We start from the raw sequence: 24,861 nt of genomic DNA, 5'->3' as shown, positions 1-24,861 counted from the left end.
TGGAACCTGGGTCATTGTGCATGACAACGTGCACTCTGCTGAGTGTGACACCGCCTGACCCCTCCGTGCTTACTTGAAATCAGTAACCGGTGGGGGTAGATAGCATATTGGTTATGCAAAGTAACTCTCATGCCTGAGGCTTCAAAGTCCCAGGTTCAGTCACCTGTACCACCATAAGCCAAAGCTGAGCAGTGCTCTTTTTTAAAAAATAAAAAATACGCAAAGTGCAAGGGCCAGTGTAAGGATCCCGGTTCCAGCCCCCGGCTCCTCACCTGCAGTGGAGTCACTTCCATAAGCAGTGAAGCAGGTCTGCAGGTGTTCTTTCTCTTCCCCTCTCTGTCTTCCCCTCCTCTCTCCATTTCTGTCTGTCCTATCCAACAACGATGACATCAATAACTACAACAATAAAAAACAAGGGCAACAACAGAGAATTAATTAATTAAAATAAAAAATATATATATATATTTTTTCCCTCCTCCAGGGTTATTGCTGGACTCGGTGCCTGCACCATAAATCCACCGCTCCTGGAGGCCATTTTTTCCCCCCTTTTGTTGCCCTTGTTGTAGCTTCGTTGTGGTTATTATTATTATTGCCCTTGTTGACGCAATTCGTTGTTGGATAGGACAGAGAGAAATGGAGAGAGGAGGGGAAGACAGAGAAGGGGAGAGAAAGATAGACACCTACACCTGCAGACCTGCTTCACCGCCTGTGAAGCGACTCCCCTGCAGGTGGGGAGCCGGGGGCTCGAACCGGGATCCTTACGCCAGTCCCTGCCCTTTGCGCCACATGCGCTTAACCCACTGCGCCACCGCCCGACCCCCCAAAAATATTTTTAAATCAGTAATCTTTACAACAGACTCTCTGAGGCTTGTGTTTATACTGTCCCCAATTTATAAACCAGGATTTGTAAATGCCTTTTAGTTTGTAAGTAAAAGGGATGTTTAGACAGGTCAAGTAACATATTTATTTGTCACATAGTAAGTTGGAAGTTGATAGAACTGGAATTCAAACTTTTCACTAGTGCTTCTTCCCTTATGGGGTGTATTGTTATTTGAGTAGTGTGATTCAGTTTGGCTTATTTTATGTTAAATTAAATGTTTATATAGTTTTCATTCTAGAGTGAATTTTTTATTTATTCAATCTACATTGAAAAGTAATTTGTGAGTGGGAGAGATATCATAATGGTTATGCAAAAAGACTTTCATGCCTGAGCCTCAAGCTCCAGGTTTATTCCCTCACACCACCATAAGCCAGAGCTGAGCAGGGCTCTGGCCCCTCTTACTGTATTTCATTAAAACAAAATAAATTATATATATTAAAAATTTGTAACATTTACCTGTTACAGTTTTCTCATAGGGAATAAGTCATCGGTTACACAAGATGGGAATTACAGTGCTTTCCAGTGTGGTTTGGGAATAGTTGTTTGGGAGTTAACTACTTAACTTGAACTAAAATCTCATGTCTTTGATTAAAGTACTTATTTAGTTTAGAAAAATTTATCTGAGACGGAAATCTTGTTAAAATGTTTAACCTGGGCTTCAGAAAGAAAAGGAGGCTTTTAACAAGTACAGGATGAGAGAGGGTGGAAGTAAGGGCTTTTTACATCCAGTAATAGCATAAGCAAACACTCAAAAGACCTGTGGTTTATTTAAGGAATTATTAGTAAAGTAAGAATGGCGTAGACAGTAGATTTATTTATTTACTGAGTGGAGAGAGAGAAATTGAAAGAGGAGGAAGTATAGAAATGGAGAAAGAGAGAACCTGCCATTGAAGCTTTTCTCCTACATATAGGGCTGTGGGACTTGAACCTGGGTCCTTGAGCATTGTAACACATCCGCTCTACCAAGTGTGATAATATTTTCAACTTTAGTATCACTTTATTTAATTAATTAATTTATTTTATTTAATGTTGATTTACAGAACTGTTGTCACAGCGGTCCAGTTCCGCATTCCCCAGGATAGATGTCACTTAGTACACCTCAGCCGCCAACAAACCATCCTCCTCCACCACAGGCCACTAGCTCACCAACCCTCTTTTGTGCACCCTGGTCTTTGCAATACACCACAGTCCATTGAGGCTGCATCCTGTGCTACCCTTGCTTTGTTTCTTAGGTCCCATCTATGACTCTATTAGGGAATCATGTTCAGTGGACAGGGTCATTTAGAAAGGTTAGAAAAAACTGATGCCTTCTCTGGGATATGATTTTGATTTTGAAGATAGCCAAAGGGTCAGTAGTCCTTATAAAGGAATACAGAGTGATCAGGCTTGTATTCTAGGCAATAACTTGGACTAGAGAAACAGGAAAAGGCAGTGTGATGTTGAGAGATTGTTCTCAACCAGAATTTGTAGGAAAGGAGACATACTGGATGGCTGAGGTATTATCAACATTACATATTTCTGGTAATATTTATTATTGATACTGCTTTGTATTAGCTTTAAGCTGCTGCTGTTCCTCTTCTTCCTTCTAACATTTTTTATTTATTCATTTTTGATAACAGAAAGATCAGAGCATTGCTCAACTCTGTTTTTGCAGATTGAATTTGGGACCTTGGAGCCTCAGTCATGAAAGTCTTTTGCCTAGCCATTGTGCTGTCTGATTCCCCAGCTCACCAAATTTATTAAAAAAAAAAAAATCGGGGGGCCGCTGGGTGGTGGCACATTGTGTTAAGCACACATAGTACCAAGTGCAAGGGCCCGCTTAAGGATCCCAGTTGGAGTGGAGCCTCCACTCCCCACCTGCAGTGTGTGTGGGGGGGGGTTGTCACTTCATAAGCAGTGAAGCATATCTGCAGGTGTCTATCTTTTTCACTCCCTGTCTTCCCTTCCTCTCTCAACTTCTCTTTGTCCTATCAAAAAAAAAAATTTCCCCAGTTATATGACATTTATTATTTCAGTGTATATTTAGGAAATATATCATTTATATTTAATATAACTAATATAATAATTTGTCTATTATAGTTAGTATTGATAATTTAATGTTCATGTGAGTCAGGTATATGAATTTACTTTCCATCCTACTGAAAAATATGTTATGAGAAACAGAGAGGCCAGAGTGCCAAGGAATGAACTTGTGAACTTTGGAACCTTGGGCATGGAAGTCTGGTGCACAATGTCTGCATTGTCTTCTCTGCCTACTCTATACTTCTAATACTCATGTATTTATTCTGCTATTCATGACTGATGGCTAAATTGCTATGCAGATGGAATGAGTGTAAATATTATACTCATGGAACATTTATTTTAAATACTTGGTTTCTATTTAGACTTTTTTTTTTTAATTAAGAACTAGGAATATCACTGAGAAAATGGGATGTCATACACAATTCCTGATTTTCTTTTTTTTAAAATTTATATGTGTATTTTCCATTTTCGTTGCCCTTTTTTTTTATATTGTTGTAGTTATTATTGATGTCATTGTTGTTGGACAGGACAGAGAGAAATGGAGAGTGGAGGGGAAGTCAGAGAGGAGAAGAGAAAGATAGACACCTGCAGACCTGCTTCACCGCTTGTGAAGCGACTCCCCTGCAGGTGGGGAGCCGGGGTTCAAACCGGGATCCTTATGCCGGTCCTTGTGCTTTGCGCCACCTGCGCTTAACCCGCTGCACTACAGCTACTGGGCTACACACTTTTTAAAGAACTTGTCTGTGAATGTGTGCATTGTCAGAACCAAGAGAACTTTAATCTCTTGTTGAATGGTCAATAAAAAATGGAGTGACATGAATAAAGACCAATGTGTTTTTAGCATAAAAATTATAAACCAACTCAGTGATTGTACTTAAAAGAATGGAAAAGATCATCTCGTCTCTCTGTCCTTCCCTAGCTACCCACCTCCCTTGTTTACCTCCCCGGGGACCTCATACACAGGAGACATGCCCTCTACCACTAGGCTATATCTTTGGCCCCTTAAGCATTTTCAAAGCTATGGATGCACTTTTTGAAAGCAGATGTACTGTTTGCATATTTGAACAGTGTCACTGAGTTTGACTAAATTATTTTATGTGTGGGTTTTTTTTTTCTTAAAAAAAAAATCTAGATGGGAGTCGGGCTGCAGCGCAGCGGGTTAAGCGCTGGTGGCGCAAAGCACAAGGACCGGCATAAGGATACCGGTTCGAACCCCGGCTTCCCACCTGCAGGGGAGTCGCTTCACAGGCAGTGAAGCAGGTCTGCAGGTGTCTTTCTCTCCCCCTCTCTGTCTTCCCCTCCTCTCTCCATTTCTCTCTGTCCTATCCAACAATGACAACAACAATAATAACTACAACAATAAAACAACAAGGGCAACAAAAGGGAATAAATAAATAAAATAAATATTTTAAAAAATCTAGATAACCTATGCATTGCTAGTTTTGCTAATCTTTTTTTTTTTTTTTTTTTTTTTTTTAAAGCTGGAGTTAGAGGACTAGGCAGTAGTGCACCCAGTTAAGGACACATAGTGTGAAGCGCAAGGACCCATGCAAGGATCACCACTCTCCATCTGTGGGTGGGGGTCAGGGAAGGGGGGCCCTCTTCACAAGTGGTGAAGCAGGTGTCTCTCTCTCCCCTTCTCTGTCTTTCTTCTTCTCTCAATTTCTGTCCTCTCCAACAATGGAAAAAAAAAAAAAAAAAGGCCACCAGGAGCAGTGGATTCTTAGTGCAGGCATGGAACCCCAGGGATAACCCTGGAGGCAGGAAAAAAAAAGGTTGAGAGAAAGAGACATCAGAGTATCTCTGACATATTTGGTGCTAAGGAGCAAACCCAGGCCTTATGGTAACAGATTCTTGGCTGCAGTTTTCCTGATCTTTGGAGGTGTGTTATTGATGTCCTTATTGGATAGGACAGAGAGGAATTGAGAGAGGAGGGGAGACAGGGGGGAGAGAAAGACACCTGCAGACCTGCTTCACTGCTTGTGAAGTGACCCCCTTGCAGGTAGGGAGCCAATAGCTCAAACTGGGATCCTTACTCCAGTCTGTGAGCTTTACACCATGTGCACTCAACTCACTGCGCTACCGCTTGACCCCGTTCTGTATTTCTTTCTTTTTCTTTTTTCTTTTTTAATTTCTTTATTGGGGGATTAATGCTTTACATTCGACAGTAAATACAATAGTTTGTACATGCATAAATAACATTTCTCAATTTTCCACATAACAATACAACTCCCACCTTTTTGTACCTATACTCTTCCCCCCTCCCCAGAGTCTTTTACTTTGGTGCAATGCACCACTGTTCTGTATTTCTTTTTTTAAATACTTATTTATTTATTCCCTTTTGTTGCCCTTGTTGTAGTTATTATTGTTGTTGTTACTGATGTTACTGTTGTTGATGTTGTTGTTGTTGGATAGGACAGAGAGAAATGGAGAGAGCAGGGGAAGACACAGAGTGGGAGAGAAAGACAGACACCTGTAGACCTGCTTCACCGCCTGTGAAATGACTCCCCTGCAGGTGGGGAGCGTCCTGTATTTCTTACAGAGGTGATCACAATGATTTCTTTTTGTGGCAAACATTTTTATTTATTTATTTATTAAATAATTTATTTATTTTATTTTTGAGAGAAATGCAGAGAGAGGGAGAGAGACAGAGAAACACCAGAGCACTGCTCAGCTCTGGCTTATGGTGGTCCGGGGGATTGAACCTGGGATTTAGGAGCCTCAGGCATGAGAGTCTGTTTGCATAACCTTTATGCTATCTCTCCTGCCCAATCAAGGCCATTATTTAGTGGATAAGATTTTTGTTTTTCTATCAGAAATAAAGAGGAAAAATTAATATGGTGAATGTGCCTGAAATGATACTTTTTAAAGATCCTGGAAAATTTGAGGGAAGGTTAGAGAGAAATCCCATTCTGGAATCAACCCTGATGCCCCACATATGCAAGTCCTGTGTTCTACCCACTAAGTCATCTCTTATTTGATGGACCCCCAGCTCCTGGTAGTCATCTTTCCTTCTCTTCTTCACCCATCTTTCTATTTTTTATTTGATAAGACAAATTGAGAGAGGAGTGAGGGGAGGGTAGAGGAGAGATACACCTATAGACCTGCTTCACCACTCATGAAGTGTCCTTCCTGCTTGTGGGCATCAGAGGCTCGAATCTCAGTCCTAGCACTTGGTAATATGTGTGCTGAACTGGGTGCACCACCACCTGGCCACCATGAGTAAAACTTTTAATTTCTCCCTTCAGTGCTACAACTTTAAAAAGTCTAGCCTCTAAAACATGTGATTTGTTAGAGAACCAGAAGGCTCTATAAATAGTTATATTCTCATTGAATGTGTATATGCAGATTTATATGTACTCTAAGAAATTGTTGGTGGCAAAAATATACAATTCTCTTCTATTTCTAGTGACTCTTGGCTGTAGTCCATCCTACACACAGCTGCTGTATCTAAGCTACTAAAATAATCTCCCAAAGACAGTAATTTCATCTAATTCTTTCCTAGTAGTTTTTCCCTAGGCCATCTCACTCCTTGGTCCACTGTGCATGACACTGTTTACAGCTTTGCTCTATGTTGTATTTCCCCACTTTTCCCTTTTGTCTTCTGAGGCTGGGTATTAACTATATATAAATGTTCTGCAGTACCTATTCCTCCTCCTCTTCCTCCCCCTTGAAGATCATTCAGATCACCACCCTCACAAATGCCTCCTTAGCAACTGACTACCTGTTTCACTTGTCTTTCAATACTTAATTCATGCTTAGTTTTCTTTCTTTCTTTCTTCCTTTCTTTCTTTCTTTCTTTCTTTCTGTCACTTTATTGGGAGGAAATAATGATTTGCAAGATAGCTGTTCTCACGTGTGTACAGTTTCTTTTATCCTTGTGATAGATGTCTGCATGCCATGTCTATCATCAGCTGGCATCTTCCTTCACCATTGTACACTGGGGCTCTGCCATTGTTCACTCTTGTCTCTGCCAGTTAGAGCCCTTGCATTTTCTACAGCAGACCACAGCTAGTCAAAGTTTCACCTAGTGCACCCCCCTTTATTTGTTTCTTATGTTAAATCTATACTAACATCACCTGGTACTTGTATTTCTCATTCTGGCTTATGTCACTTAAGATGATGCCTTCAAGTTCCATCAAAGTTACAGCCAAAGAGAAGATTTTGTCATTTCTTACAGCTGAGTAGTATTCCACTGTATATACATACTACAGCTTTCTTAACCACTTATCTGTCATTGAACATTTGGGTTGTTTCCAAATTTGGGCTATTGCAGATAGTGCTGCTGTGAACATCTGTGTTCATATACTTCTTTGGATAAGTGTTTTTGTGTTCTTTGAGTAGATACGTAGGAGGTGAATTTCTGGATCCATTGATTACAGTGTTCTTGAGGAATCTCCAGACTATTGCTCACAGTGGCTGAACCAATATACGTTCCTAACTATAGTTGAAAAGCTTCCTTTTCCACCATATCCTTTCTAGTACTTCTGTACCCTTTAATGTATGACATTTCTCACAGGTGTGAGGTGTTAATTTAGTTGTATTGATTTTGTATATCCTTTCTAGTACTTCTGTACCCTTTAATGTATGACATTTCTCACAGGTGTAAGGTGTTAATTTAGTTGTATTGATTTTGTATTTCTCTCATGAGCAATGACTTTGAGAGTTTTTTTTTCATATGTTTGTTGGACTTGTAAATGTCTTTAGTGACGAGCTTATTCAGAGTTTACCATCAATTAATTTATTTAAGCATTTTAAAATTATCTTTACTTTTATTGGACAGGGACACCAGAAATTGAGAGGAAGGGGGTGGTAGAGCAAAGAGAAAGACACCTGCAGCACTGCTTCACCACTTGCAAAGCCCCTACAGGTGGAGGCCAGGAGCTTGAACCTGGGTCCGTGTGCATTGTAACATGTGCGCTCAACCATGTGGGCCACCACCTGGTCCCTTAATTAATTAATTAATTTTACTTATTTTTCCTTCCTCCAGGGTTATCACTCTGGCTTGGTGCCTGTACTATAAATACACCACTCCTGGAGGCCCTATTTCCCCATTTTTATTGCCCTTGTTGTTGTTATTGTCATTGCTGTCATTGTTGGATAGGACAGAGAGAAATTGAGAGAGGAGGGGAAGACAGAGGGGGAGAAAAAGATAGACACCTGCAGACCTGCTTCACCACCCGTGAAGTACCTCCATTAGAGGTGGGGTGTGAGGACTGCAACTGGGTCCTTGTGTATGGTAATATGTGTGCTTAACCAAGTGCACCACTGTCTGGCCCCCTCTGCATTTGATTTTATGGATGTGCTATGTCCTTAAGACAGGTGCTAAGTAAATGCTACAGACAACATGATCCACGTTAATGGTAGCATTAGAGTTGAAATTGATTCTTTCTGCTCGAATTGCTTTTGACAGAACAACAGTGTCAGATCTATGCTAGTGGTGATCTAATTAATATACCCACGTCGCAGCTTTTTAATCTGTAAATTGGAGACGGTAATACCTACTTGGTTTGGTTGTTGTGGGGATCAGAAGTGCCTGAACATAGCAAGACTATCAGTAAATTGTTGCTTTTATATGTCTGAGATTTCTTTAGTTTTGTGTAAGCAAGTATTTGTAGGCTAAATATGACTAATGGGGAGTGACATCATGAAACTATTGAAGAAGCTCCAGAAATTGGCATCTTCTCTGTGGCAACTCTTTTATTTATTCCCTTTTGTTGCCCTTGTTGTTTTATTGTTGTAGTTATTGTTGTTGTTGGATAGGACAGAAATTGAGAAAGGAGGGGAAGACACAGGGATGGAGAGAAAGATAGACACCTGCAGACCTGCTTCACCGCCTGTGAAGTGACTTCCCTGCAGGTAGGGAGCCGGGGGCTTGAACCGAGATCCTTATGCCGGTCCTTGTGCTTTGCGCCATCTGCGCTTAACCCACTGCGCTTAACCCATTGCACTTAACCCATTGTGCTACCGCCCAACTCCCTGTGGTAACTATTAAACTATGAGGAACTATCTGATTCTGTTATATTGCAGCTCTGGAGTCTAGTCAAACATGTGCAGCATAAAAATAAATTTAAAAAAAAACAAACATGAAGGGGCCGAGAGGTGGTGCACTAGGTACATAGTACAATGCTCATGTAAGTTCTATGTAAGAATCCCAGTTCCAGCTCCTGGCTCCCCACCTGCAGGCCTGCAGGAGAGGTCCCTTCACAAGTGGTGAAGCAGATCTTCAGGTGTCTGTCTTTCTCTGTCCTCTTTCAGTTTCTGTCTGTCCTAGCCAACAAGTCAAAAAGGAAGAAAAAAGAAAAAAAACACAGGAGCAGCGGATTTGTAGTGCAGGCATTGAGCCCTAGCCATAACCCTGGAGGGTAAAAAAAAAAAAAAAAAATGAAGAAAGAAACTGGTAGGATTTTTAGGATTTCGGTATTTTGTGTAGTTGCTGCCATCTTCTTCTTCCAACCCTGCAGTCAGTTATGTATATGGATGGTGCCCCATAGTTCTTGCCTATTCTTCAAAAGTTGGGGTTGTCAGGTGTTCACTGCCTTTGATTTTGATTGCTAAATGACCAATGCTGAGACTAACCATAAAAACAAAAAACAAAAAAAAGGTCAAGTGCAGGTGGTGCAAAGCACAAAGACTAGTGTAAGGATACCAGTTCGAGCCCCCGGCTCCCTTCTTCCAGGGGAGTTGCTTCACAGGCGGTGAAGTAGGTCTGCAGGTGTCTATCTTTCTCTCCTCCTGTCTTTCCTTTTTCTCTTGATTTCTCTGTCTTACCCAACAACAACGACAGCAATAATAACAACAATGATAAACAACAAGGGCAACAAAAGGGAAAAAATAGCCTCCAGGAGCAGTGGATTCGTAGTGCAGGCACTGAGCCCCAGTGATAACCCTGGAGACAAGAAAAAAAAAGATACTTTTAATAGTTTACATTTCCTTATAAGTTTTAGGATTGACACTTTCATTTTTAAAGACTGGGAACTGTGATAGGAATGCCACTGAATTTGGAGATCACTTGAAAAAAAAAGTTGGGGATGGGAGTAGATAGCATAATGGTTATGCAAAGAAACTCTTAAGCCTGAGGCGCCTAAGTTCCAGGTTCAGTCCCCTGCACCATCACAAACCAGAGATGAGCAGTGTTCTGGTAAGAATATATTTAAAAAATAAATAAATAAAAATAATATATATTTTTGCTTATCTTTTTGGATAGGGACAGAAATTGAGAGGGAAGGGGCAGTGGCACACCTGTTTAAGCACTCACAGTGCTCAGGGACTCAGGTCTGGCTTTTGGTAGTGCTGGGGATTGAACCTGGGACCCCAGAACCTGTGGCATGAAAGTCTTTTGTATAACCATTTTGCTGTTTCCTCAGCCCCTTAGATTGCTTTTGATTAACACTATTAAGTCTTTTAGTCCAGGAACATGAGATAATTTTTTTGTTTGTTTTTGTTATTGTCTTGGCATTTTCACAGTTCTAGGCTTTTTCCATATAGACAGAAGGAAAGATACCCCAACAACAAAGCTTCCTCTACATAAGTGGGGGCTGGACTTGAACATGGGGTGTGTGTGTGACAAAACAGGTTTGCTATGCAGGTGAGCTGTCTTGCATACCTGGGATCATTTTTCTATTTTAAATCTTTTAAAAATTATTTCAGGAGGCTGGATGTGTTGCATCTGGTTAAGCATACACATTACAGCATGCAAGAATTCGGGTTCAAATCTCTTTCCCCACCTGCAGGCATAATGCTTCATGAGCAGTAAGGTGGTGCTGCAGGTGTCTCTCTACCTGTCCCTCTCTATCTTCCCCCTTCCCTCTAGATTTATTTCTGTCTCTATTCAATAGATCAGTAAATTAATAAGTCAATAAATTAAATTATTTCAATAATATTTTGTAATTTTCAACATACAAATCTTTTTTTTGAATTTTTTTTTATGTATTCCCTTTTGTTGCCCTTGTTGTTTTATTGTTGTGGTTATTATTGTTGTTATTACTTTTATTGTTGTTGGATAGGACAGAGAGAAATGGAGAGAGGAGGGGAAGACAGAGAGGGAAAGAGAAAGACAGACACCTGCAGATCTGCTTCACCACTTGTGAAACGACTCCCCTGCAGGTGGGGAGCCAGGGGCTCAAACTGGTATCCTTATGCCGGTCCTTGCGCTTTGCACCACCTGCGATTAACCTGTTGCACTACCACCTGACTCCCTCAATATACAAATCTTATGCATCTTTTGGTTAAGTATATCCCTAGATATTTTTTGTTACATGCTATTCTGTGTAGGATTACTTTCTTCTAATAGGATTAATTTTCTTCTGTGATTTTTTTTTTTTTTGTAAGCTGGAACTTGGCTGAATTTGCTTATTAGCACTGATAGTTCATGTGTAGGTGTGTGGGTTCTACAGAATTATCTATATAGAATGGTGTTATCTCAGAGTAGACATAGTCTATGTTTTTCAAATTTGTCTGACTTTTTTTTGTTTGTTTAAAGTTTGGCCAGAACTGCTACTATAGCACTGAAAATCCACTGCTCCTGGCCAAAAATTTTTTTTCCCACTTTACTGGATAGTACAGAGAGAAATTGAGATGGACAGGGAAATAGAGAAGGAGGGAGAAAGATAGACCTGCAGATCTCCTTCGCCGCTTGTGAAGCAACCCCCCTTGCAAGTGTACTTCCTCAACCTCAGTCCCATACTCCCTCAATAAGCTTTTTTGTCAGTTTATTCTGATTATTTCATATAAATGGAATTATATCTTTTGTGGCTATATCATATCTTTTGTGACTATTTTACCAAACATCAGGTTCAGATGTGTTGTAGTCTGAGCTAGTACTTAATTAACTATTTATTTATTTATTTATTTATGCCTCCAGGGTTATTGCTGAGGCTTGACACCTGCAATACAAATCAATTGCTCCTGGTGACCGTTTTTCATTTTTTTAAAATTATTTTTTTATTTATAAAATGAAATATTGACAAGACCATAGGATAAGAGGGCTACATTTCCACACATTGCCCACCCCCAGAGCTCCATATCTAATACCCTCCCTTGATAGCTTTCCTATTCATTATCCCTCTGGGAGTATGGACTCAGGATCATTGTGGGGTGCAGAAGGTGGAAGCTCTGGCTTCTGTAATTGCTTCTCTGCTGAACATGAGTGTTGGCAGGTCGATCCATACTCCTATCCTGCCTCTCTCTTTCAGTCGGGCAGGGATCCAAGACATATGGTGGGGCCCTCTGTCCAAGGAAGTTGGGTTGGCATCATGGTATCATCTGGAACCTGAAAAAGAGTTCATATATAATGCAAAACAAATTGCTGACTACTCATGAACCTAAAGGCATGAATATTATAGGTGAAGATTTAGGGTCTCCGTTTTGGAAAAAGCTAGTAGGTATATTCCAGAAGGCACATAGCTTTACTAGTTTTTCCTGAGCCTGACATCTAATATGCAGGATGACCCAGGTTATTGTCTGGGGAGATGCATTTTATTATTATTAACTTGTATTGGCTAGGACAGAAGAGAAATTGGGAAGGGAGGAGATAGGGAGAGAGACAGACACCTGCAGACCTACTTCACTGCTTGTGGAGTGCCCCCCACTCCACCCCACAGGTGGGGAGTCAGGGGGGCTGGAACAAGGATTCTTGCTCAGGTCTTTGTGTTTCATACTGTATGCGCTTAACCCAGTGCACCACCACCAGCCACGTTAATTAACTTTTTATTGCCAAATTATGTAACATTATATGGATGTTCTATATTTTGTGTGCTTATACATCAGTTGATGGACCTTTGGGTTGTTTATGAGTGTGAGAACATTTTTTAGTTTACTAGAGCTGCACTGTCATGTTTTTTTTTTAAATTATGTTTATTTATTGAATAGAGACAGCCAGAAATCGAGAGAGTAGAGGGAGATAGGAAGACAGAGAGACAGCTGCAGCCCTGCTTCACCACTTATGAAGCTTTCCCCCTTTAGGTAGGGACCGGGGCCTTAAACCCGGGTGCTTGAGTATTGTAACATGCGTGCTCAACCAGAGGCGCCACCACCCAGCCCTCCTTTGTCATATGTTAATTTTATATTTAATAACCTGAGACATATAAAAACTGTAATCCAAATTGGTTTTACTTTGATTTTAAATCACTTGATTTTAGGGTTCTGATTTTATTTATATTGAAGGAGACCCTTCACCAAATTGAGTGGTTTGAACTGCTAGAGGAAGACAAAAATCTGCCTCCAGTAGTTTGCAAAATTGGAAGTATTTAAAATAAAAAAGTAGGTGTTGAATTACTGCTATTAATCTTTGACTCTTTTTATTTATTTATTTTTTTGCAGTTTTATCTCCAAGACACTAAAAGTAGTAATGGTACCTTTATAAATAGCCAGAGATTGAGTCGGGGCTCTGAAGAAAGTCCACCATGTGAAATTCTTTCTGGTGACATTATCCAGTTTGGGGTAGACGTGACGGAGAACACACGGAAAGGTACGGGTATGGATCAGTTTCCTATTATTTGTCTTTTTTAAGTTTGTTTATTTCAAACTTCTATGAGTTTATATTACAAAACATTTTATAGTTGGAAAAGCATATACAGCATTTTATGTGTTGAAAGGTCTCTCACTGATTTTCTAAAATTTTTTATTGTGAGATGTTAGTACTTTTTTCTTAATCCTGGTATAAAAATGTTAGACACTTCTGTGTCAGGAAACAGCAGCAATGACAGTATGCCTCTCCAAGGGTATTTATTGTTAACAAGAAGCCTGCAGACAGATGGGTCCAGACTGTGTTATCGGCTCTTCTTTATTAGTCATAGACACTAATTTTCTCACCCCAGTGCCCAAAGTGAAAAGGATGAGGTGGGGACAAAGTATCATCCTGTGAGGCTCTGTTTTTACCTTAAAAGAATAGTCACATGGAATCCTCCCAGCAGATTTTTCCTTTTGTCTCACTGGCACAAGGGTAGATAGTTAATCACATAGATAGCTCTAACTTCAAAGGAACCTGGGAAGTTATTTACCTGGCAAAGTGGAACAAGAGATACATGATCAGCATACACCAGTTCTGATCTGTCTATTCCTGTTGTGCATGCATTATTGTCCCAGATAAAATTTAGAATTTCTAGGCAGCTAATAGTACCTACCACAAATGTTTCATATCTCACAGTTTGTGGATTAAGACTCACAGCTAGATGTAAATTATCTCAATTCTGAAACCTCTCTGCTTTACCTACGCCACTTGTCTACTTTATGACCATGAAATTGTATAGCTGAGCTGTAAAACTCAATGAATAGGAACCAAAAGTATATAGTTCAAAGGTGTTAGTTTAATAAAGATAATGAAATCTATTGGAAAATTTCTCTCATCATGGGATATGCTAAGTCATAAATCTTTGATATTTTGCATAGTAGACATAAGAAGGATGGGGATGATAACGTTGGTATGTGTGTGCATATATATATATATATATATATATATATATATATATATATGTTTATAGACTGGTAATGCAACTACAGTATTATTTTACTGATTAAAAAAAAAAAGCCGGGAGTCAGGCTGTAGCGCAGAGGGTTAAGCGCAGGTGGCGCAAAGCACAAGGACCGGCATAAGGATCCCGGTTCGAACCCCGGCTCCCCACCTGCAGGGGAGTCGCTTCACAGGCGGTGAAGCAGGTCTGCAAGTGTCTATCTTTCTCTCCCCCTCTCTGTCTTCCCCTCCTCTCTCCATTTCTCTCTGTCCTATCCAACAACGACAACAACAATAATAACTACAACACTAAAACAACAAGGGCAACAAAAGTGAATAAATAAATAAAATAAATATTTTTTTTAAAAAGCCATTTATTTTATTGTGACAGGGAGTATCAGAGTAGTGTTCAACTCTAGCATAAGATGGTACCAGGGAGTGAACCTGCACCACAAGGGGCTTTAGGATTGCAAGTTGATGTTTTCATAGGTTGAGCTGTTACCCCAGTCCTATGATTTACTGAATTTTGTTGGATTCCTCTGGGGGTTAGTTTTTAAAAAATTATTTTACTACATGTTAATAATATAGTTATTTCATAATTGCTTACAACTGCAAGATTGTATGGAAGGGAATTAGTTTTTAATATTTGAATTTGGGCCAAAGCCTTAAGACTTTCTACTTAAAGCTGTAAAATAGAAAAGAAAGCTTATTGCAGCCAGGTGATGGCACACTCAGTAGAGTATGCATGTTACAAAGTACAAGGACCTGGGTTAAAGGCCCCATCCTTCATCTTCAGGGTGAGAAGCTTCACAAAAAAAGCAGTGCTACAGGCCTTGGTCTCCATCTAACCCATCTCTATTTCTCTGTCTCTAGCCAAAAATAAATAAATAAAATATAAAAAATAAATTTTATGTTTTGTTCCAAAAACACTGAGTACTCCATGCTAAGAGAATTCATTTTATGTATTATTGTACTGAGAACAATTGCTGTGAGCTCTAATATCTGTAAGTAGATAATAGCTGAATGAATCACATCATATCCCATTGAATGCCAAGTCATTCTGCAAATGATATTATATCCCAGTTATCCTAGTAACCCACAGAGAAGACAGAATCTGGTTACACCTTTCCCTAAGCCATGCCTGTCTTTTTTGTTTACATTTCCCAAAGAGAATAGGTGTTTGTAAACAACCTATTCAAAAGAGTGAGTTCATCAAATACATTTGGATATTATATAGCCAAAATTTAGCAGGGTTTTTTAGAACCTTTACTATACTAACATATATGTAATTGTCTAAGGAGGTGACTGTTACAGAAGGCAGCTTTTTCTAAACTTCCCACTCTTCATCCAAATCTAGCTATTGAAAGAGCTTTTGAAAGTACTGTTGAAAGCTAAAACAGCCTTGAGATTCAGGGTTATTATTAGTGCATTATTGTTTCAGCAGCATTAAATTCTTGCAGGTATCTTTGAAATTTTAACTTTCTCAGTACCAACTTTTAGGAGATTAGTGTTTCTTTATTATATGAAATGTTTCCTTTGGTAGTTGTTGACTTTAAAAAGTTAGCTTCCAGGCTAGAGAGATAATGCCAGCTTAGCACAATGTACTTTCTTGCCTGAGGTACTGGAAGTCTCATATTTGATCCCTCATACTACAGTAAGTCAGAACTTCAACTCTGTTGAAGAAGAAAAAAAGTTTGCTTTGGGTTCTTGAGGTACAGATGTGTTACAAGTTGAGTACTACCTGCTTAAATATATGCTAGGGAAAAAAAAGTATTGATTCTATGAGAAACTATACATTCTTGGTTAAACCACCCCCACCCCACCCCCCAATCAAAGAAGAAATCACAAAGGGAACTGCAAACTAGGTAAAAAGAAATGGAAATTTTTAAAAACTTTTTAAAAAAAATACTTATTTATTGATTTCCTTTTGTTGCCCTTGTTGTTTTATTGTTGTAGTTATTATTGTCATTGTTGTTGGATAGGACAACGAGAAATGGAGAGAGATGGGGAAGACAGAGGGGGGAGAGAAAGACAGATACTTGCAGACCTGCTTCACTGCTTGTGAAGTGACTCCCCTGCAGGTGGGGAGCCGGGGGCTCAAACCGGGATCCTTACGCCGGTCCTTGTGCTTTGCGCCACCTGCGCTTAACCCGCTGTGCTACAGCCTGACTCCCAGAAATGGAGATTTTAATGCCAAAATACAATCTGTCGTTTACTCAGATAAAAATTTATTATCTTGGGCCAGTAAGATAGCTCACCTGGGGAATGGCCTTCCTTGCTATATGTGTGACCCGAGTTTGAGTCTGGCCCCTACCACTCTCAGGAAAGCTTTAGGGCTGTGAAACCATGGGTGTGTGTATTGGAGGAGGTGGGGGAAATAGATTTTAAAAAAAAGAAGAAGAAAGAGAAAGGTAGGTAGGTTATGATGTTGTGGCCAGGTTGGTGGTGCAGTAATAGAGTACAGAGTTTACAAGGACATTGTTCTGAATTTGATCTCAAGTATGGCATGTGCCAGAGTGAGATCTCCCTCCTGTTAATATATCTTAAAAATTTGGCATTTAGAATAAGCCATAGAACAAAGCTAGAAACAAATAAAAGGCAGAAGTTGATGAGATAAACAATAATATCTAGAAGGAATAAACCCAAACCCAAAGGCTGGTTCTTTAAAAAGACCAAATAGGTTATCATAAAGCTCACAAAAAAAAAAAAAAAAAAAAAAAATTTCCTTTTGGCTGTCAGGTCCTCATGAATTTAGTGCTTCCAGTAGATCTCTCCCTCTCCCTCGCTCCCCTTCCCTCCCTCCCTCCTTTTCCCTTTAAACTTCAGTCAGAAACAGAAAGGGAAAGAGGGAGGCAGAGAAAGGAGAAACTCCACAGTGCTACTCCATTACTATGGAGCTTTTGGTGGCACACATGGTGCTCCTATATTGTTCAGGGATTTGAAGCCTGGTTTTTATGCCTAGTAAAGTGTACACTGTTGGGTGTACTGTTTATTGTCACCTTTAATATGTATTTTTTAAATCTGGAACTGAACCCTTGTGCATCTGGAATTTTATGGTTTCATCTGATTTTTCTTTTTTTCTATTTTCTTTTAATTTTTTATATTTATTTTTATTTTCCCCTTTGTTGCCTGTGTTGTTTAACATTGTGGTTATTGATGTCGTTGTTGTAGGATAGGACAGAGAGAAATGGAGAGAAGAGGGGAAGACAGAGAGGGGCAGAGAAAGACAGACACCTGCAGACCTGCTTCACCGCTTGTGAAGCGACTCCCCTACAGGTGGGGAGCCGGGGGCTTGAACCGGGATCCTTACACCAGTCCTTGCGCTTTGCACCACGTGCACTTAACCCACTGTGCCAACGTCCAGCTCCCTTTTATTTTAATTTTTTAATGACAGGGATAGGAGGAGAGAGAGAAACAATCAGAGCATCAATCATTCAGGTACATGTGGTAACAGGGATTGAACTCAAGACCTCATGCTTGAGAGTCCAACACTTTATCCACTATACCACCTTTCGGCCCACTCACTGCTTTTTCAATCAGGTAGTGATAGAGAGATGGATGGGTACCACAGTATTGGGACTTCTTCTCTTGCCACAGGTCCTCCCATGAAGTGCCTGGGAGTGTAGGAACAATAGAAACAGCTTACAATGAGGAGAGCCCAGAGGGACAGATGGCTGCCTCAGGGTTCTGATGGGGTGGTGTGAAACTGACCAGGGAGCACATTTTTGTGTGTGTTGTGTGTGCACTTTGTCACTTAAATACTAGGCTCCCCCTATCCCCTTTGTTGTTCACTTCAGCTCCAAGGTTGTTTGTCTGCTGGTTTTTCTTTTTCTTTTAAAAAAATTTTTAAAAATATTTATTTATTCCCTTTTTATTGCCCTTGTTTTATTGTTGTAGTTATTAGTATTATTGATGTCATTGTTGTTGGATAGGACAGAGAGAAATGGAGAGAGGAGGGGAAGACAGAGAGAGAGAGAAAAAAAAAGACACCTGCAGACTTGTTTCACTGCTTGTGAAGTGACTCTCCTGCCTGTGGGGAGCTGGGGGTTTGAACCAGGATCCTTATGCCAGTCTTTGTGCTTTGCACCACCTGCGCTTATCTCGCTGCGCTGTCGCCTGACTCCCTGTCTGCTGTTTTTCTATGTACATAGTAATTTCTATTATAGTGATGGTGAAAGAAAGCCACAAGTCCACTCAGAAACCTCCAGCTACACTGCTTAGGTGTGCATGCTCTTATAACTTACATGTTTCTCTGATCATGATTTTCTCTTTATTTTCCCTTTAATTCAGTCTTTTGAATTATTTTTTAATTCCTTTTCATAAAGACTCCCTTACCATGACATCCCAAATCTCTATGGTGTTTTGCACCTCTTTTAGCATATGTGAATCTGTCCTTTTTGTTATGTTAGATAATTCCAGTTTTTTCTTTTATTGAATTTTAAAAAATATTGGGTTGTTGGAAAGGTCACAACACATTTTTACATAGAAAAACAGCTAATGACTTTTCCAACAACCCAATATTTATTTATTTACTTATTATTAATGTATAGACAAAAATCAAGAGAATGGGCAAGACACATCCACCACCACCACCACCACCCACCCACCCACCCTGCAGTGCTGCTTCATCATTTGCAAAGCTTCCTCCCTGCAGATGGAGACTGGGTCCTTGCACATTGTACCATGTGTATTCAACCAAGTGCACCATTGCCTTTGCTTCCCTTATCCCCGCCCCCAGTTTTTCCCCCCTACAATATTATTTTAAAACTCTACTAAAGAACAAAGACCTAATTGTAATCAGTTTTGTTTCTGATTACATCATTCCCAGATTATTACTTTGTAGTCAATAAGTTCTCAAACCTAAGAATCAATACTTATTGGGGGGTCGGGCGGTGGTGCAGTGGTTTAAACGCATGTGGCACAAAGCGTTAAGGATCCCGGTTCGAGCCCCTGGCTCCCCACCTGCAGAATTGTATTTGTTATTTCAGAAAGCAACAAATTTATTGAAGACTACTGGGGTTCTATCAAAAGGGCTTAGTAATTAAAATAGAGTTCTAAGTGATCCAAAATGGGACAGTTTTGCTATCAAGTAGTCATAATAGCAATTGAAGTGTTCAAAATATATTTACATCTGTGGACTTAGTGATACTAAGAAAAAAGGAAAAAAAACCATTTTATCACCTTTGGAAGTACTTTGAAAATTCATGTATAATTCTAAAAAAATTCATGTATAAATTCTAACTCTAAAAATTCTGTAGAAAAGACTAAATCATTTATGTTCTATTTTGTATAGGAATTATCCCTAAAATAAACAAGTTTGTTGTGGTCTGGGAGGTGGCACAGTTGATAAAGCACTGGATTCTTAACCATAAGATCCTGAGTTCAATCCCTGGCAGCACATGTGCCAGAGTGATGTCTGGTTCTTTCTCTCCTCCTGTCTTTCTTGTGAATAAATAGATAAATTCTTTTTTTAAAAAAGTGTCTAGAGAGGGAAAGCTTTTCATAGTTGAACTCTGGCCCACAAATGAAGACAAAATGATAAGAATATCAGTTTAAATAAATTTAGAATTTTAAAAAGTACTTGTGTACTCAGCTATATTTCCCTGCCCCTTTTCTAACAAAAAGTAGAAACATCTTTGAATCATTTGCTTTCTGAAGCAAAACATTCTGTAATGAAAGTTTGGCAATATCTTAGGTTGCAATCATATGGTAATTTGAAAATGTTAGGTCTTAATATGTAAAGCATTCCTTAGAGGGCCTGGGAGACAACTCACATTCCTATATTTGGAGGCCTAGGTTTAGTGAGCTCCAGGGAGCATCATGATAGCACCAGGGGAGATCCAGGGAAAGTGGAACAGTGCTATGGGTGTTTCTTCTTCCTTTCACTCTATTACTGCCTCTCTCTTTCTCTTTTCTCTTCTCTTTTTCAAATAAAGAATAAAATCTTCGTCTGGGGAGGCTGCTCAGTGGTTGTGCACATGTATGAGGCCCTGGGTTCATTTCCCAGAACCACATTGAAACTAAGTAAATAAAGCATTTCATGGACGTTTGTCATCTTATTCAGTGTGATACTACCAGTTGTTCAAGAGATTATTCAGGCTGGGTGGTGGCCCATCTGGTTGAGTGCACATGTTACAATGCACAAGGACCCAGGTTCAAGCCCCCTGGTCCCCATCTGTAGGGGGAAAGTTTCACAAGTGGTAAAGCAGTGCTGCAGGTGTCTATCTCTCTTCCTCTCTAGCACCCCCTTCCCTCTCGATTTCTTGCTGTCTCTATCCAATAAGTAAATAAAGATAATAAAAAAATTCTAAAAAGAGAGAGAGAGATGATTCAAGTTACTCAAGTATAAAGTAGCATTGACCTTTCTATACGTTGTGGGGATGAGATAGAACCAGATATCGTGTCTGAGATATTCAGTCTCTCAGGACCTTAAGCAGTGTTTAAGGTTATCAGAATGAGCATGGGTCCTTCAGTGATATTTGTTTAGCGAGGGGGGAATAACAAAAAGATGACTAGAGACCATAAATACTAGGTTTTCGGAAGTCATGAAATATTTTTGCATGGGAAAATATGTCATGGGGCAAGGGAGATAACATAATGGTTATGCAAAGAGACTCGTGCCTGAGGCTCCAAAGTCCCAGTTCAGTTCTCTGCACCACCATAAGCCAAAGTTGAGCAATTCTCTGGTTAAAAAAAAAAAAAGTTATGTTTTTTCCAACTACTCAATATATTATCTCAAAAATAGGATAAATTCTGAGAGACAACAAACTAAACTCCATTTTTTTTTAAATCAGGGTACTGCTTAGCTGATGATGAAACCTGACACATTTTTTTTTTTTAAATCAGGGTACTGCTTAGCTGATGATGAAGCATGACACCTTGTATGCAAGTCCTGTGCACTATTATTGTACTATCGATCTCCTTGGTACAACGATTTTTTTCTTTAATGAGATGAGTTTGATTTTTAATTTTAAAAAATGGTTTATCTATTTCCCTTTCTGTTTTTATTTGACAGGACAGAGAGAAATTGAGAAGGGTGGGGGAGGTAGGGAGAGAGAAAGACAACTGCAGCCCTGCTACACCAGTTGTTCAGCGTCCCCTGCCTATGGGGAGCGGAGGCTCAATCACGAGTACCTGCACATGGTAATATGTGCACTTAACTGGGTGCACCACCGTCCGGCCCTCCCCTCCCTTCTAATGCAGTACTAAGGGTCTTGCTAGAACCCCAAGAACACACTTTTCGCTGAGTCACTTCCCCTAGCACCAAAACACCATCCGCCACTTCTGTCTTTTTGTTTTCTCATGGGATGTGAGCTGTCAAACTTAGGGCTTCATATATGCAAAACCTACACACTCTACTGCTGAACCACTCCATAAAGAAATGTGTGTGCTATAACATCAGTTTTATCTTTGAATCTTAGAACATACAGTGATGATGTTTCAGAGTGAATTCTGAGAACAAAAATTATTTTGAAGTGCTTCAGAGAATGCTTTAGAAAAGTATTTTCCTAAGTATTTTATCTATAATACCATACATTAATATTTCACATTTTTATTTACCATATATAAATGCATAAGTGGTATGTTGTATGTCATATGTTTTTCTATTATCTTTATTTATTGAATAGAGACAGCCAAAAATTGAGAAAAAAGGTGGTGATAGAGAAGGGAGAGAGGCAGAGAGAAACCTGCAACACTACTTCGCCACTCAGAAAGCTTTCCCCCTGCAGGCTGGCATGGGGGGCTCAAAGCTGGGTCCTTGTGCACTATAGCATGCTCAACCAGGTGTGCCACTATCCATGTATTTCCTATAATCTCAGTTTCTGAGTGTGAAATATTCTGAACAACAGAAATGTTGATGTAACAGCACTGCAGTTATCTAACTTGCTGCACCTAGTTTTTTTAAAACAACTTTTATTATCTATGTAAACATACTCTGCCAATGTTTAAACATAAGCTGCTAATGTTGCTGGACTTTTGTATTGTACTCTTGTATTTATTGTAACCTATTATAAAAATTCTTGGAGGAGCCATAGAGCTAAGATAAGTCTGACCTTTTCTTGTGTTTTACCAGGGAAAGACATTTCTCCCTGAATAACAGAAGCTGTAAAATATTAATCATACATGGTTTTTGACATGTTAATAAGCTTTTACTGAATACTCAAACAAGAAGCAGCCAATCCTTACTGCACTCAAAGTTAAGTCTGATTGGTGACATGGTAGTTAAATACATGATTAATATTCACAATATGCAATTGTATAAGTAGGTAGGGAAGGCTCACTGAGCTTTGGTGAAGGTAATAGTTTGAATCTGGAATAATAAGTAGCAGTTGTCCATATAGGCAAGGAGAAAGGATATCTTAGAGAGGATAGCTTGTGCAAAAGGCAAGGGATGGTGACGTGAAGGGTATTTGGAAATCCAGGCAGCGTGGTTTTGCATAGGATGTCTATAATGGCAGAATATAGAAATAGTAGAAGATGAGGCCTGAAGTAATGAAAGATTTCCATGACCAATGACTATAACTGCTGTGTTTAGCAGAGTGTAGAAGATTATCCTACATAGGGTCTTGATATGTGTTAGCACTTTACATACAATAAATTAGTTAATGAGGAAGTCGGGCGGTAGCACATCGTGTTAAGCGCAGGTGGCGCAAAGCCCAAGGACCGGCATAAGGATCCCGGTTCCAGCCTCCGGCTCCCCACCTGCAGGGGAGTCGCTTCACAGACGGTGAAGCAGGTCTGCAGGTGTCTATCTTTCTCCCCTCCTCTCTCCATTTCTCTCTGTCCTATCCAACAACAATGACATCAATCATAACTACAACAGTAAAACAACAAGGGCAACAAAAGGGAATAAATAATATGTATTTTAAAAAGCTTTAAAATTAACGAAAATTAATATTGAAGCTAAATGTGTAAGTTTATGTACATTTCCAGATGACAGAGTAATCATTAATCGTTAACCTGAGTGCTAAGGGTCAAACCCAGGACCTCTACATATGAGTAATGTACTCTACCACTGAGCTACATACCTGAACTTAGCCCTATTCTTAAAAGTCATGATTTTTCCCCCTCTTTTTTTTCATTTTAAATGGGGGGTGGGGATGTTGCTAATGGTTTACACTGCAGTCATTGACACATAGGTCCTGCCTATAAGTGAGATCATTCAGTATTTGTCCTTCTCATTTTTGGCTTATTTCACTTAATTTGATGTCTTCAAAGTCCATCCAAGATGAGGCAAAGGATATGACTTTATTTTTAGCAGTTAAGTAATACTTCACAATTTTCTTAGCCACTCATCTGTTGCTGAACATCTGGGCAGCTCCCAAGTTTTACCTATGACATTGTGTTATGAACAGAGGTGTATGTAGATGTCTTCTGATAGGTGTTTTGTTTCCTTTGAATTTTTTTTTTTTTTTGCCTCCAGGGTTATTGCTGTGCCTCAGTGCCTACATTATGAATCCACTGCTCCTGGAGTCCGGTTTTGTTAAAAATTATTATTATTTTGTTGCCCTTGTTGTTATTGTTGTTGTCATCCTGTTATTGTTGTTATTGCTGTTGTTGTTGGACAGGACAGAGAGAAATTGAGAGAGATGGGGAAGGCAAGGGGAGAGAAAGATAGACATGCTTTACCGCTTGTGAAGCGGCCTCCCTGAGCCAGGGGCTTGAACTGGGATCCTTATGCTGGTCCTGGCACTTCACATCATGTGTGCTTAACCCTCTGCACTACTGCTCAGCCCCCTAGTTTTTTTTTTTTAAGGGATAATTTACTTATAAGACCAGAACATAAGATTCATTATGTTTTGACAAATGTAGAAATATGTAATCACCACTGTATTTTCTTCATTTGCTTCACTTCTGCATTAGCTTTTCATTAGTCTAGTAAATAAATCTAGACAATATCTGAAGGACAAAGAAAAAAACATCAACCTTTAAACCAGAAAAAAAAGTATACGCACACTATATATATATATATATTCATATATATATATATATATATATATATATATATATATATATATATATATATATATTCCCTCCCCCCCATACAAAACATACACAAAAAGAAACTTTACAGGTGTTGCTTTTGGAACGTTTTGTGTCTTAAACCCTGCAGATGGAAAAGGAGGAGTGAGAAGAAACAGAGAATTTGTCTACAAAGTAACTTATGTAGTGTTATACAAAGATATTTGGGCTGGAAGAAGAAATCAACACTAGCTAAACAAAGTCATTTTAATACTGAACTGGGAACCTCAGACTTGAGTTCTAGCAAACAACTCTGGTACTCAGATTTGTAAAAGCAATTTTACATGTCTACATTTGCTTTTCTCATTCTTCTAACTTGAAGGACACATTCCAGATTATGCAGAATTTGAGAATTTTGTGAGGTATGAATAAGAGTTATAGGTTAGAGTGGCAGGATAACTAGGAATAAGTTTTAAATTTTTAAACTTAGGAATAGTTGGAGCTAGATTTGATGACAGCAAGTAGGGGAGAAAGTACATTTTCCTCT

At 39.4% G+C, this 24,861-nt stretch overlaps 1 protein-coding gene across 36 annotated transcripts in view; it reads left to right on the top strand.

Annotated features, from left to right (window-relative positions):
- Positions 1-24,861, top strand: part of SLMAP (sarcolemma associated protein) — a 148,472-nt gene that overhangs the window by 52,822 nt on the left and 70,789 nt on the right. For 20 of the 36 annotated variants that reach the window (XM_060203058.1, XM_060203047.1, XM_060203049.1 and 17 more), the window contains exon 3: positions 13,223-13,376. In XM_060203058.1, coding sequence (XP_060059041.1) covers positions 13,223-13,376 — 154 coding nt within the window. The remainder of the gene's footprint in view (positions 1-13,222; positions 13,377-24,861) is intronic. The other 16 variants (XM_060203063.1, XM_060203064.1, XM_016187299.2 and 13 more) reach the window with 1 other exon arrangement.

This window comes from Erinaceus europaeus, chromosome 12 (assembly GCF_950295315.1).
Source record: "Erinaceus europaeus chromosome 12, mEriEur2.1, whole genome shotgun sequence".
In the NCBI taxonomy this organism is placed as follows: Eukaryota; Metazoa; Chordata; class Mammalia; order Eulipotyphla; family Erinaceidae; genus Erinaceus; species Erinaceus europaeus.
The sequence above is the reverse complement of the archived record's forward strand: the minus strand, read 5'-3'. Positions and strand labels throughout refer to the sequence as shown.